At 50.0% G+C, this 14,274-nt stretch overlaps 1 protein-coding gene across 3 annotated transcripts in view; it reads right to left on the bottom strand.

Moving 5' to 3' along the window:
- The window catches only part of LOC135098186 (uncharacterized), a 42,332-nt gene that overhangs the window by 15,906 nt on the left and 12,152 nt on the right, over positions 1–14,274 (bottom strand). For all 3 annotated transcript variants that reach the window (XM_064000433.1, XM_064000434.1, XM_064000432.1), the window contains 2 exons: positions 9,358–11,430; positions 8,545–8,891 (listed from right to left, as the gene is read on the bottom strand). In XM_064000433.1, the coding sequence (XP_063856503.1) occupies positions 8,545–8,891; positions 9,358–11,391 (2,381 nt within the window). In that variant the 5' untranslated portion in view covers positions 11,392–11,430. The remainder of the gene's footprint in view (positions 1–8,544; positions 8,892–9,357; positions 11,431–14,274) is intronic.

The following is a 14,274-nucleotide window of genomic DNA, read 5'->3' as shown; positions in this document are numbered from 1 at the left end:
AGGCCGATCAGTCTCACTTCAGTAGTGTGCAAGCTGATGGAGACAATAGTTAGAGATAAAATTGTTAAATATTTAGAAGAAAATAAAATCATAAAGGATTCGCAACACGGTTTCAGAACAAAGCGTTCCTGCTTAACAAACTTACTAGACTTCTTTTATGAAGTATTTAACTCGTATGACGAGACAAAAGCTGTTGATATTATCTACCTTGATTTCCAGAAAGCTTTCGACACTGTTCCCCATAAGAGACTCATCAGTAAAGTAAAAGCTCACGGCATTGCCGGAAACACCCTGAAATGGCTGAGAGACTGGCTCTCTGACAGAAAACAGCGTGTTGTGATTAATGGAAAAGAGTCAGAGTGGCATAAGGTAAATAGCGGCGTTCCTCAAGGCTCTGTATTAGGACCAGTACTCTTCATAATGTACATAAATGATATTGATGAAGGGATGAACTGCAAAATAAGTAAATTTGCAGACGACACCAAAATAACAAGTAGAGTAACGTCTGTGTCACAATGGCAGGAACAGCAGTGTGACCTAAATAAACTAACAAGCTGGGCAGAAAAATGGCAGATGAGATTCAATATAGAAAAGTGCAAAATTCTACATATCGGAAGCAACAGTGTTCAGGCGAGATATGTAATGAATAACATGCCACTGTCAAGTGCTGATAAAGAAAAAGATCTTGGTGTCGTTGTGTCAAACGACCTAAAGCCGAGTCAACACTGCACAGAAACAGTAAAGACGGCAAATAAATTAGTAGGGTTCATTGGAAGAACCTTTGAATTTAAATCAGAAAAGGTTATACTTGCCTTATATAACTCACTGGTGCGCCCTCATCTAGAATACTGTGTACAGTTCTGGTTCCCATACTACAAAAAAGACATTGAAAAACTAGAAAAGATACAGCGCAGAATCACAAAGATGATTCCAAGATTGCGCAATAAGCCGTATGAGGAACGACTGGAAGAACTAAACCTATTTAGTTTAACAAAGCGCAGGATAAGAGGAGACCTAATTGAAGTGTTCAAAACTTTCAAAGGATATAGTAACATTGATGCACATCAATATTTTACCATTGATCATTCTAACCTAACAAGAAATAATGGATTCAAGATTATACCCAAACGTTTTAAATTCCACGAGGCAAAACATTTTTTTCTTTAATCGTATAGTAAATATATGGAATAAACTTCCTGCAGAAATTGTGAACAGCAATACTATTGAATCATTCAAAAATAAAATAGACAAATATTTAAAAGCAAATCCCCAACAAGCTCTCTTCTTGTCCGAATAATTACTAAATACACTAATAAACTCTTATTCTACACCAGTTTTAATGTAACTTGTATTAACTTTCAGATAGGCGTATAGAGTTCACCGTAGGGTGAATAGTAGAACTTCCTTTCATCCTTTCCTATGAAAATTTCCATGGCAGTTTTTCCATACTGCATGGTACTTTTCCCAACTATTTCCATGCCAGCGCAAGCTGGATGGAGTGGTGGGTGGGGAGGAGCCTTCTGCTATGCTGTCCTGTCTCTCTTCCCTATAGCTAGTTAGAAGTAGTTACCAAACAGCCTTTCAAGGACCAAAAGGTCTGTTGCTGTTTGGCTTTCCTTTGTATTCCTTTGTATTCCTCCTCCTCCTCCTCCATACTACAAAAAAGACATTGAAAAACTAGAAAAGATACAGCGCAGAGTCACAAAGATGATTCCAAGATTGCGCAATAAGCCGTATGAGGAACGACTGGAAGAACTAAACCTATTTAGTTTAACAAAGCGCAGGATAAGAGGAGACCTAATTGAAGTGTTCAAAATTTTCAAAGGATATAGTAACATTGATGCACAAAATTATTTTACCATTGATCATTCTAACCTAACAAGAAATAATGGATTCAAGATTATACCCAAACGTTTTAAATCCCACGAGGCCAAACATTTCTTCTTTAATCGTATAGTAAATATATGGAATAAACTTCCTGCCGAAATTGTAAACAGCAATACTATTGAATCATTCAAAAATAAAATAGACAAATATTTAAAAGCAAATCCCCAACAAGCTCTCTTCTTGTCCGAATAATTACTAAATTCACTATTAAACTCTTATTCAACAGTTTTAATATAACTTGTATTAACTTTCAGATAGGCGTATAGAGTTCACCGTAGGGTGAATAGTAGAACTTCCTTTCATCCTTTCCTATGAAAATTTCCATGTCAGTTTTTCCATACTGCATGGTACTTTTCCCAACTATTTCCATGCCAGCGCAAGCTGGAGGGAGTGGTGGGTGGGGAGGAGCCTTCTGCTATGCTGTCCTGTCTCTCTTCACTGTAGCTAGTTAGAAGTAGTTACCAAACAGCCTTGCAAGGACCAAAAGGTCTGTTGCTGTTTGGCTTTCCTTTGTATTCCTTTGTATTCCTCCTCCTCCTCCTCCTCCTCCTCCTCTTTCTCCTCCTCCCGCTTCCTCTTACTCTTTGCCTTGTCATCGTCTCCATCACCACCTTTATCATCATCATCACCATCACCACCACCACCACCACCACCAGCACCGTCACCACCACCACCGTCACCCTCAGCACCACCATCACCATCACCATCACTAACACGTTCACCATCATCACCAGCCTTAGGACAGTTATACCCTTGCATGTGTACACAAGCAAATGCATGTTTTGACCACATTTAAACAGAAGTGCATATTTGTAACTTTTTTTCCCTAGTGCGGCATATTTCTGAGTTGTTAGGTGTTTATGAAGAGTATTCTATATGTAATAGTATTTTCAATTATAATTTCTTGTAAGTGTCATAATGAGTAATTGAAAAACATGTTTTGAACAGGATCAGGCTACACACTTGATAAGCGGCAGTCCTACACTCGGTTAATGCGGTGTAAGGAGGTGTATTACTACTTTGTACACCAAAAACTTGTCTGTCTCTTTTCTTTTCATGTCAGCCACGACTTTTACAAAAAAGTAAGTCTTTGTGGTAAATCACTGCAGAAAACTCATGTTATTATCAATTCCACTAAGCTAAAAGTATTAGCCTATTATTATTAATCATACCTTTGTTAGGAAATGAGTGGTTGTTTCAGTGCTTATTTTACCTTTTTCTGGTGCATGTTTGCATGCAGATTTACCTCATTCTGAGTGCATGTTATCCTAAGCCTAATCATCTCCACCACCATCACCGTCACCATCATGTTCACTATTGCCATCACCCCCACCATCATATTCACCGCCACCACCACCACCACCAACACCATCATCATCACTATCGTCATCACTATCATCATCTTCACCGTCCTGACAGTCACGGTCACATTCTGTGCTACAGTCAAAGGTAACAAACATTCCAGAGGGTTGGTTATTTCAACACAGTTGTAGTTGTTAATGAATGGTTAGGCTTTACTTCAGTTTTGTTGATGGTGACAACAATAATGCATTGATGACTGTTGTGATGGTGGCACTGATGGTCATGACAATGTTAATTGTAGTAATTATGATAATACTTGTGAAAAGAATGACTATGTGTAGGATATAGCTGTTATATCTATCGCATACGGTACGATATGTTGGCCCTCCCGGCACCACTGTACGCTCTGCCGCTCTCGAGGCAGTCCAGGGAATAAAGGTCTTAAGGAAGCACTGCGTCTTCCTTACACCCTACATGGCGCAGTGATTGGAGTAACCATGGCTGGCCGGCCCCGCTTCCACACAACCACGTCAAGGGCTCCCAGGACACCTGGGGTCCCCAGCAGCCATCTCGCCACCACACTGGAGATGCAGCAGGCGCTGATGGCCATGCAACAAGCCCTCGCACGCCGGTCGCCTGCCTCCAGAGTCCCGACCTCTGCCACGCCGGAGAAGTGTGAGGCTGAGATGTCCACAGCCTCGTTTCGTTCCTGGAGGAGGTCTGCCGAGTGCTGGGTTAGGCTGAACCAATGGGGCGCGCCGGAGGCCGTGCTACACATCCGCCTTCTCTGCACACCGGCCCTGCAACGCACGCTGGACACAAGGTACACCATGCTGCAATGGGAGGCCCTGTCGACGACCGAGGCACTGGACGCCATCGAGAACCTGGTACTGAAGGGAACCAACCAGGCGGCCGTGTGGAGCACCTTCTTCAGTAGCCGTCAGGCGCCCGGTGAGTCAGTCTCGGACTTCTTCAGGCAGTGTTCCCAGACTGCCGCCGACTGCGGGTTTCAGTGCCCTTCGTGTGGTGATGATTTGGCGGAATACATGCTGCTGCGGAAGTTGATGGGCGGCCTAAGCGATCCGGTGATGAAGAGAGAGGTATTCCAGTTGTGTAAACAGTTTACCAGTGTTGATAAGCTACGAACATTCTGCCTTACATTTGAATCCGCTGCCAGGGACGCCAACTTTGGCGGGAGTTTTACGCGGGAAGTGGCGGGGGCGGAGCTTGACGCGCCGTTGCCAGACGTGGCACAGGAGGTGGTAGCTGGAGCACACCGCCACCCCGCGCCAGCCTCGGTGCGCACGCGCCCACCCGCCAACCGCCCCCACACCCCCGTCGAGAAGCCCTGTGGCAACTGTGGAGGTACTCACGCCCCTGGGAGAGTACACTGCCCCGCCAGGTCACTGAACTGCTACAAATGTGGGAAACCCGGACATGTCGAGAAAATGTGTCGCAGCGGGGGAGGAGATCAACGACCCCAGGCTTGGAGGCGGCTGTCTCGGTCCCCCAGCTGACGTCTGGGGCCGTGCTGGTGGCTGGCACCGCTCCGTGCCCCCACCCGACGCTCCACGTCTCCGTCACCAGTGGGGGGCGTGCAACGTGCGAGGTGATGGCCGTGGCCGACACAGGGGCCCAGGTGTGTGTGGGCGGCAAGGGGCTTCTCACCTCCCTCTCTTTACGGCCTACGCAGTTGAAGCGTCGGGCTGGCCTGAGAGACATCGCCAACATGCCCCTCCAGCTGCTGGGCTCTGCAGTGTGCACCATATCCCACGGGGGCCGCTCGTCCACCCAGGAGATTTGCTTTGTGGACTCTGCACGTCACCTCTTCCTCTCACTCAGTACGTGCATGGAGCTTGGACTCGTGCCCCGGGACTTTCCCCGTCACACACAGGTTGCGGCGGGCGCATCCCAGGCGCCGCCCGCTCGCCAGCCTGGCCTGACGGAGGCGCCGACAAGACCCGCGGCCATCCCCCTGCCACCCCTGGAGGAGAACGTGGGCCGCCTGGAGGAGTGGCTCCTTCGCCATTTCTCATCATCAACCTTCAACGTAGGCCGCTGCCCACTCCCTGTCATGGCAGGTGAGCCACACCGTATCCACCTGCTCCCCGACGCCGTACCTCACACCTGCCACACCCCGGCCCCCGTACCACGTCATTGGGAGGCGGAAGTAAAGAAACAGCTGGACGAGGACGTACGCATGGGAGTCATCGAGCCGGTCCCAGCCGGGGAGGCGACAAGGTGGTGTGCCAGGATGGTCGTCGTGGCAAAGAAGTCGGGCCAGCCGCGACGCACGGTCGACTATCAGAAGCTTAACGCCGTCTGCCTCCGGGAGACGCACCACACGCCCACCCCTTTTGACATGGTGGCGGCCATCCCTGCCCACACGTTCAAGACCGTCGCCGACGCCCACTGGGGTTTCCATCAGGTGGAACTGGAAGAGGAAAGCCGGAAACTCACCACCTTCATCACACCCTGGGGGCGGTACAGGTACCGGCGGACCCCCATGGGCCACTGCGCGGCCCCTGACGCCTACACCAAGCGCTTCGACGACGCCCTAGTGGACATCCAACGCAAGTTTAAGTGCATCGACGACACCCTCCTACACGACGAGTCCGTGGAGGGGGCATTCTGGCACGCCTACGAGCTGCTGGAGGCGTGTGCCAGGCAGGGCATTACGTTGAAGCCCGAGAAGTTCCGGTTTGGCCGGAGGGAAGTGGAATTCGTGGGCTTTCATGTGGGCTGGGAGTCCTACAAACCCACCGACGAGCGTCTGGCAGCAGTGCGGGACTTCAGCATGCCAGCCAAGCCCACCCTGACCGACATCAGGTCGTGGTTCGGGTTCGTGAACCAGCTGGCTCCCTTCATCGCCACTGGCCCCATCATGGAGCCGTTCAGAGACCTACTGAAGAGACCGCAGGGTAAACGAGTGTACTGGGACGAACACCTACAGGAAAAATTCCAGCAAGCTAAGGAGACGGTCTGCCAGCTGGCCAAGGACGGGCTGGCATTCTACGACCGCTCCAGGCCCACTATTGCCATGACCGACTTCAGCAAGGAGGGTATCGGTTTCGTGGTCCTCCAGCAGCACTGCGGGTGCGGGACGGCGGAGGCTCCCTTCTGCTGTAGGAGCGGGTGGCGTCTTGCGCTCTGCGGCAGCCGGCACCTGTCAGCGGCCGAGGCTGGGTACGCCTCAGTTGAGGGGGAAGCCCTTGCGGTGGTATGGTGGCTGCGGAAGGCACGCCTGTTCCTGCTGGGGTGCCCAAACCTGGTGCTGGTCACCGACCACCGCCCCCTAGTGAGGCTCCTGGGGGACAGGGCACTGAAGGACATCGTTAACCCCAGGCTCTTCGCGCTGAAGGAGAAGACGCTGCAGTATAGGTTCGCCGTCAAGTATCTATCAGGGAAGCGCAACTGTGCTGCAGACTTCCTGTCCCGTTACCCTGCCCTCCGCACTTCACCAGACAGCTGCGACGAGAACCTCGCCGTGGATTTGGAGGTGGCTACAGCGGCGGCTACCACGGCCGCCCTTACCGACAACGGCTGCATCACACTGGATGAGGCGTCAGTCACTAGCGCTGCCGCAGACGACCCAGTATACCAGCTGCTGGTGGCCAAGGTCCTGACGGGTGACTGGAGCCCGCAGAGGTCCCGAGAAGTGGCTTGCCTCCGCCAGTTTTACGGGGTCAGAGACAGACTGTCAGTGTCTCAGGGACTGGTCACGTACACCTTCGACCAGGGGTCCGTTAGGCTGGTGATTCCCGAGCCCCTACGCCAGCAGGTGGCCACTCACCTCCACGCGGGTCATCAGGGGCTTGACTCCATGCTCCGCAGGGCCCGCCAGTCGGTTTACTGGCCCGGTATGGACGGGGACCTTCAGCACCTGCGGTCGACATGCTCAGCCTGCAACGCCCACGCCCCCTCCCAGTCACCAGAGCCCCTAGTCATCACCCCGCCACCAGAGTATCCCTTCCAGTGCACAGTGACGGACCTGTTCCAGCTCGAGGGCAACACCTACTTAGTGTACGCCGACAGGCTCACAGGATGGCTGGAGATCGGCCACCTCCCCAGTAGTGCCTCCTCCAGTAAACTCATGGCTCACTTCCGCCGCTTCTTCGCTCGCTGGGGGGCACCAGAGGAGGTGTCTACGGACGGCGGCACCAACCTCGTAAGTGAGGAGATGCAAGACTTCTTCAGGCGCTGGGGGGTTAGAGTGCGTGTCTCGTCAGCCCACTACCCCCAGTCCAACGGCCGAGCCGAGGCGGCAGTCAAGTCCGCCAAGAGGATGCTACGACTTAACATTGGCCCCACCGGCAGCCTCGACACGGACAAGCTGTCGGCCGCTCTCCTACAGTACCACAACACGCCCCTGCGAGGGGCTGACAGCTCACCCGCTCAGCTCGCCACGGGCCGCCACCTCAGAGACGGCGTCCCCACAGCCCGGTGTAACTACAAGGTGGACCAGCACTGGCGACGGGCCCTCCGACGTAGGGAGTTAGCCATGGCCCGGTCTGGGGACGAGAGGGTGGAACGCCAGGGGCCAGTCAGAACCCTTGAACCCCTTTCCCCGGGCTCTAGAGTGTGGGTGCAGAACCAGATGACTAAGGTATGGGACAGGAGTGGAGTGGTAGCTGAGGCACTCCCACACCGCCAATATACCGTCAGGTTGGATGGTAGTGGCCGTCTGTCGCTCCGCAACCGTCGGCACCTGAGGGTGAAACGGGGGGCAACCCTCGCCAGCCCCGCACCGTCTCACGCGGGACCCACACCCGCAACCAGCCCCACCCCACAGCCCCGGCAGTCAACCCCATCACGCCCACGGAGGACTTCTCGTCGTCCCCAGTGGTTAGCCGACTACGACGAGTCCTCTCCACCTTAATTGTAATTATTGGTATAATCCCTTGTACAACCTGTTTTATTTATGCAATGTTATTAAGGAATCTTATGTTTCTCAGGTGGAAGCATGCCAACTTATGTTGCCTCATGTATATCCTTCTTTCGGCTGTGTTTATTCTATAATCCATTATGTATTTCCGTTAAGCCCATATGCTATTTACCATATGTTTAACTGGGGGGGAGATGTAGGATATAGCTGTTATATCTATCGCATACGGTACGATATGTTGGCCCTCCCGGCACCACTGTACGCTCTGCCGCTCTCGAGGCAGTCCAGGGAATAAAGGTCTTAAGGAAGCACTGCGTCTTCCTTACACCCTACACTATGATAATGATAACGGTGTGTGTGTGTGTGTGTGTGTGTGTGTGTGTGTGTGTGTGTGTGTGTGTGTGTGTGTGTGTGCAGGTACTAACTAAACAAACAAACAAACACACACACACACACACAGACAGACCCACCTGGGCATGGCACGCAGCAAGGAGTCACAGAGAGTGGCTTGGTCTGGATGCATGTATTGGTGGTCCAGGTACAGCACAGTGCATTTGTGGTGTTCAAAGATGAGCCCCTGCACGTCTGATTCCTTCCTGCTTAGCTCTATCCGTACCTCCTTGGAGGGGATGAGGGGGAGGAGGGCCCTGGCACTGGTGATGGTGCTGTCTGTTATTGTTACTATCTCCCTCTCATCACTTGTAATGTGTCTGACAACACAATCCAAGGCAGTCCTGTTCACTTCAGTGTCCTCCAGCATGGACAGCCAATCATCACAATCTTTCACACCAGTCTCCGCCAGCAGGTCCACCACCTCCTGTGTGTGTAGAGTTACTAGCATTAGTACCACCACCACCACCACCACAACCACCACCACCACCACTACCACCACCACCACCTCCTGTATGTGTTGAGTTATTATGATTAATACCACCACCACCACCACCACCACCATCACCACTACCTTCACCACAATCACTTCACAACCTCCTCCTGTGTGTGTAGAGTTACTTTGATTACTACAGATGCCACTACCACCACCACCACCACCACCACCACCTTCACCACTACCACCACCACCTTCACCACCACTACCACCACCACCACCACCAGCTTCACCACCACCTTCACCTCCTGTGCGTGTAGTCACTACAATAATTTCTTGTACTTTTTTTGCTAATGACTAGTAGGGATCAAAATTGAGGTTGACAGTGGTGCAGGTTCCCCTGAGACAGCTATGGAAGGATCAAATATGAGGAAAAGAGGATGAATAGTCAACTTACTTGTATGGCTGCAGCACAAAGTGGTGTGTTAGGGTGGCAGAGGAGACCTGCCACGTGCAGCAGCAGGTTCCTCAAGTTCCGGAGCTGTTCTGGCGGCGGGTCGTGAAGCATGCGCCGTATGTTTGCTGAGTGTGAGCCCTCTACCAGCTTGTGGACGATTGCTGATGCACCGTAGAATTCCTGTAGGCTCTTGTGTGGGGCTGCGTACTTCTGATGATGCCCCAGCCTGTCACTGGTGTCTTGAAGATTGAAAAACGCTGGGATGACTTCCTTGCTGGGTAATCCTTTCTCATGACAGGAACAAATTAGCTTCTGCTCTTCCTGTTTTGACAGAGTGAGTCGGGCTTCTAGAATAGCCTGCATAGATACGTCATATAGGTCTTCCAATACCTTGTAGATGTGGACCTCACGAGTCTGTATGTCTAGTGAATGGTCTGTGAGTCTGGCCTGCAGTTTTTCTATGCACCAGTCTCGAATGGTGACGTACAGGCTGGTCTGGGTGGTGGTGACCTTGATGTTGTCTACATTCAAATAAAACAACCATGCAATAAAATGCAGGTTCAAGGGCAGGCCGAGGTAATCCTTCCAGCCTATCTGTTTCATGAGGTACTCAAGCCTCTCAGGGTCTTTGTCCCCCTTGTCTGGGAAGCTGTCATAATGCTTCATGACAAAATGAATTCTTTGTTCATGGCTAACACTTCTCATCTCCATGTCCCACACCTCATAACCATCAGGTAATTTGGCCAAGAAGTCTTGTATGGTTTCGGGCCGCGATGTGCAGACGAGTGTGAAGCCTGGCGAGTATTTCGAGATATTGATGATGTCCTTCACAAGGCTGTGTGATGGAGTGCCTGGCGACAGTTCGTCCAGGCCGTCAATCAGGAAGAGAACCTTGCATTGTTGTAGGAGGGGGATGAGGTGTTCGTCCATCACAGCAAAATGGTTTGGGAGGATCACTTTGAGGAAGTTCTGGAGAGATGAGCCTTCATCATTGCGGCACAAGACACGCACCACGATGTCGTACTCGTCCAGGTGTTTGATGGTGCAGGCGCCGGGCTCCTGAAGCCACTCTGAGACAAGGAAGGTGAGCAGGGTCGTTTTGCCGCTTCCTGCCACGCCCCTGATCAGGATGAGCTGTGGCTTGGCGCCGTGCGTGGGCGGCGTGGCCGATGAGGATGTGGACGGCTGTGGATTCTGTCCCGCGCGGCGCGTCACCGTCAGCACGTCGCAAGTGTCCATGTCTCGCCTCTGTTGGAGGTGTCCTCTTCCTTCCACGAGGGACATCTTGCAGAAAATGTCCTGGATGTGATGGCAGTGTTTTGGTGAGTTGGTAAGGAAGGACAGAGGATCGAAGGTTTGCATTCGATCATAGGATGTTTTGAGGTGGGTCTGACTGTCTCTCATAAATTCTTGGTGCATCATACTGAAATAATCTTTTAAAATTTCTTTCTCCATTCCTGTTTTTCTGAAGGTATCAGTGACCTGCCGGGCGTTGTCCTGCCCGGGTGTTACCTCTGCGTCAGGAATGCAGTATTTGGTCTTGGCTGCGGCGAGGACTCGGATAAAGAGGTGTTCTAACTCGTTGACTTTGTGCTGGTACTCTGCCTCGCTGAAAGATTTCACTTCATGAAAGAGTTCATTCCGCTCATCCTTGATTTTCGTTACCAATCCCTCCAGGGTGTTCTGGTTCCCCCATTCGGGATCGCCATCTCTCGCCAGGCCTTCGCACGTCAGCTTTATTGCTTTGTACAATAAAGTCACATCAAAGTTGTCCCATAAAGGGAAGCGTTGTGCTTGGCGGCGGTCGGTGTTGTTCACTGCTGCTTTCTTTTGTTTGTTGCTCATGCTGCCATAGTTGGCTGTCGAGCCTTGAGGGAGGTTGTCAAGGTAGTCAGTGAGGGACTGGCCCGGCGGCGTGGCGGGGGCGTTCAGCGCGCCGCGCTTCAGCACGAAGGTCAAGACGTCCTTGCCTGCGTTCTCCATGAGACAGATAAGCTTAATGCGACGGACGCAAACTTTCGGAGCGGCGGCCATGGTGGAGGGCTTGGGACGACAGTTCCTCTCGCCAGCAGCCTGCAAAGAAATTTCCCGAGTGAGGAGCAGGGCAGGAGAGACGTGGCCTGCAAGGCTGAGTGCGGGAGGGAGGGAGTTGAGCCTTGAAGTGGCCGGTGTGAGCACCGGGATGTGGGGACAAGACAAAGAGGTGGGTGGGAGTAAGAGACACTGTGGCACACGGCATGGCACGTGTGTTGTGGCCAAACCATTTGACAAGACAACACGAGGCAAGACTTGACTGTGTGTGTGTGTGTGTGTGTGTGTGTGTGTGTGTGTGTGTGTGCAAGTAAGTAAGTAAGTCAGTCAGTAAGTAAGTAGTTAAGTAAATAAGCAGGTAAGCAAACCTGTATTGGTGAGCACAATACAAAGTATTTCAAGGTGTACATACAATACACAGTCACGTGAGCCGAGGCTCTCTGACGGTGTATTGTACAGTAGAGCAGAGGGCAGGAGTGCAAACAAATTATAATGTACAACATAATGAACTGTACTGTACAGCGACAGTACCTCGCCGCTACAGAGAAGATAAACACTAATACAAGTGTCTCACACTAACTTAAATAATAATAAAATAATGATGATAATAACAATAACAACGAGTAGTGATAACAATAATACTAATAACTACACCAACAACAACAACAACAACAACAACAACAACAACAACAATAATAATAATAATAATGCCAATAACAATATTATTAATAACAGAAATAATAGTAACTATAGCATTAATAAACATAATTAATAACTAATGCTAGTAACTAGAGCAATAACAACAACAATAAACAACAACAACAACAACAACAACAACAACAATAAAAATACCAATTAAAATATTATTAGTAACAGAAATAATAGTAACTATAGCATTAATAAACATAATTAATAACTAATACTGGTAACTAGAGCAATAACAATAACAATAAACAACAACAACAACAACAACAGCAATAACATCAATTTAATAATAATAATAATAATAATAATAATAATAATAATAATAATAATAATAATAATAATAAAAGTGATAATGATAACAACAACAAATGCGATGACTGCAATAAATAGCATCAAAATCACAGCTTTTGTTGATGAAGTGGATACTTTTTAACCTGTTGTTTGTTTGAACATTTTATCAGTTGTAAGAAGAACTTTGTCTATCAAGAGGCAAACTGTTCACAACAGTTTTGGTCCAACTTGTCACACTGTTTGTGAATAATATTGTTGTCAGTATCGCACAAATAAGGTTAACGTTGTTACTTCTCGTGTGAGAAACATTTTCAGCCAATTTGAATATTGCATTATGTCCAAGATTTTGATGTATTAATAACAATGTGAAGTACTTATGAATGAAGGGAAACCTGCAAATACTGAAGGCTGAGAAAGCTTTGGATGCAGACTCAAACCTCTTTACGGAAAATGTACAGCGAAGAATTTTATTTTGCCGTCCTGTTGCTTTGGTTAAAAAGACGGCCATGTAGATGCCCATGTAGGAAGGCAGTGCATGAGATGTGGGCAGCATGAAGTACACTGCGTGTCACTCACTGCTTCAGCTGTTACATTACCCACAATTCTTTTTAAAACGCCAGCTGTTTGAGAGACATTTAAACGTGTGTGTGTGTGTGTGTGTGTGTGTGTGTGTGTGTGTAATAATAATAATAATAATAAACGGTTTATTCTTTAGGCAGTCAACAAACTGAAAATATACATTGGGGGTAGGGAAATACTTGACATTAATCCTAAAGGTAAGTCAAATCTAGAAGTCAAATCTAGAAGGGACTATTGATTGATGGCTCGCACCATGGTGGAAATCGCACTGAGTCTGTACCGGTCCGTACGCGGCGCCTTTAGGGGCGTTATCTTGTTGTGGTGTCTGGTGGCACGGGTCGGGCGAGGCGCGTCAGGCGGCAGCATGTTTCTGAGACATGGATGATTCAGAAGTCCCCTACCAAACTTCTCCAGAGCCTCACGGTACCTGGTGGATAGTCTGGACAGCCTCAGGGTGTTCAGGGCTTCTTCATAGGTGGTGTATGCAGGGCCAAGGATGACCCTGCACGCCCTTTTCTGCACACTCTCCAACTGTAGCTGTTGAGTTTGTGTGAGGGAGGAGGACCACGCTGGGGAGGCGTACATGAGTTTGGGGAGGATGAAAGTAAGATACACCCCCCTTAACTCATCTGTCGGCGTCCCCAGCGACCTGAGTCTGCGCAGCCTGTAGGTAGCTGATCTTGTGCTGGCGACATGCTGCTTCCAGGTCAGCTGGTCGTCCACCGTGACTCCGAGGAGCTTGGCACATCGGACCACCTGGAGGAGGTGAGGGCCCACTGAGAGCTGGGGAGGGGGCACTGGTACAGAGGAGGTACAGAAATGCATCACCACAGTTTTGTTGTGGTTGATGGTCATCCTGCTCTCCTCCGTCCACGTCTGCAGCCGCTCCAGAATCGCTTGCAGTGGCGAGTAGTCCGGGTTCTTGGTGGAAACTGGGACGCCCACGGTGCAGTCGTCCACATACTTCCAGTGATGGGGGGTCTCAATGAAGGCGTCTTTAATGAGGAGGAGGAAGCATAGAGGACCCATCTTGGTCCCCTGGGGGACCCCACAAGTCAGCTGTTGGAAAGTAGAGACAGAGCCCTGATAGCGAACGGCCTGACGCCTCCCTGTGAGGAAGTCGGCTAGCCACGCTATCAGGTTAGGAGGGAGACCCAGACTCACTGCCTTGCTGATGACAACAGTGTGATCAACAAGATCAAAAGCCTTTTTGAAGTCCACAAAAGCAACAGCTAGAGAGGCGTTTCGCTTGTCCAGGTGGCTGTGGATGAATTCAAGGAAGCTGGTCAGGTAATGGAAGGTGGAGGTGGC

The sequence above is a fragment of the Scylla paramamosain genome, unplaced genomic scaffold, assembly GCF_035594125.1.
Source record: "Scylla paramamosain isolate STU-SP2022 unplaced genomic scaffold, ASM3559412v1 Contig49, whole genome shotgun sequence".
NCBI classification, from domain to species: domain Eukaryota; kingdom Metazoa; phylum Arthropoda; class Malacostraca; order Decapoda; family Portunidae; genus Scylla; species Scylla paramamosain.
The sequence above is the reverse complement of the archived record's forward strand: the minus strand, read 5'-3'. Positions and strand labels throughout refer to the sequence as shown.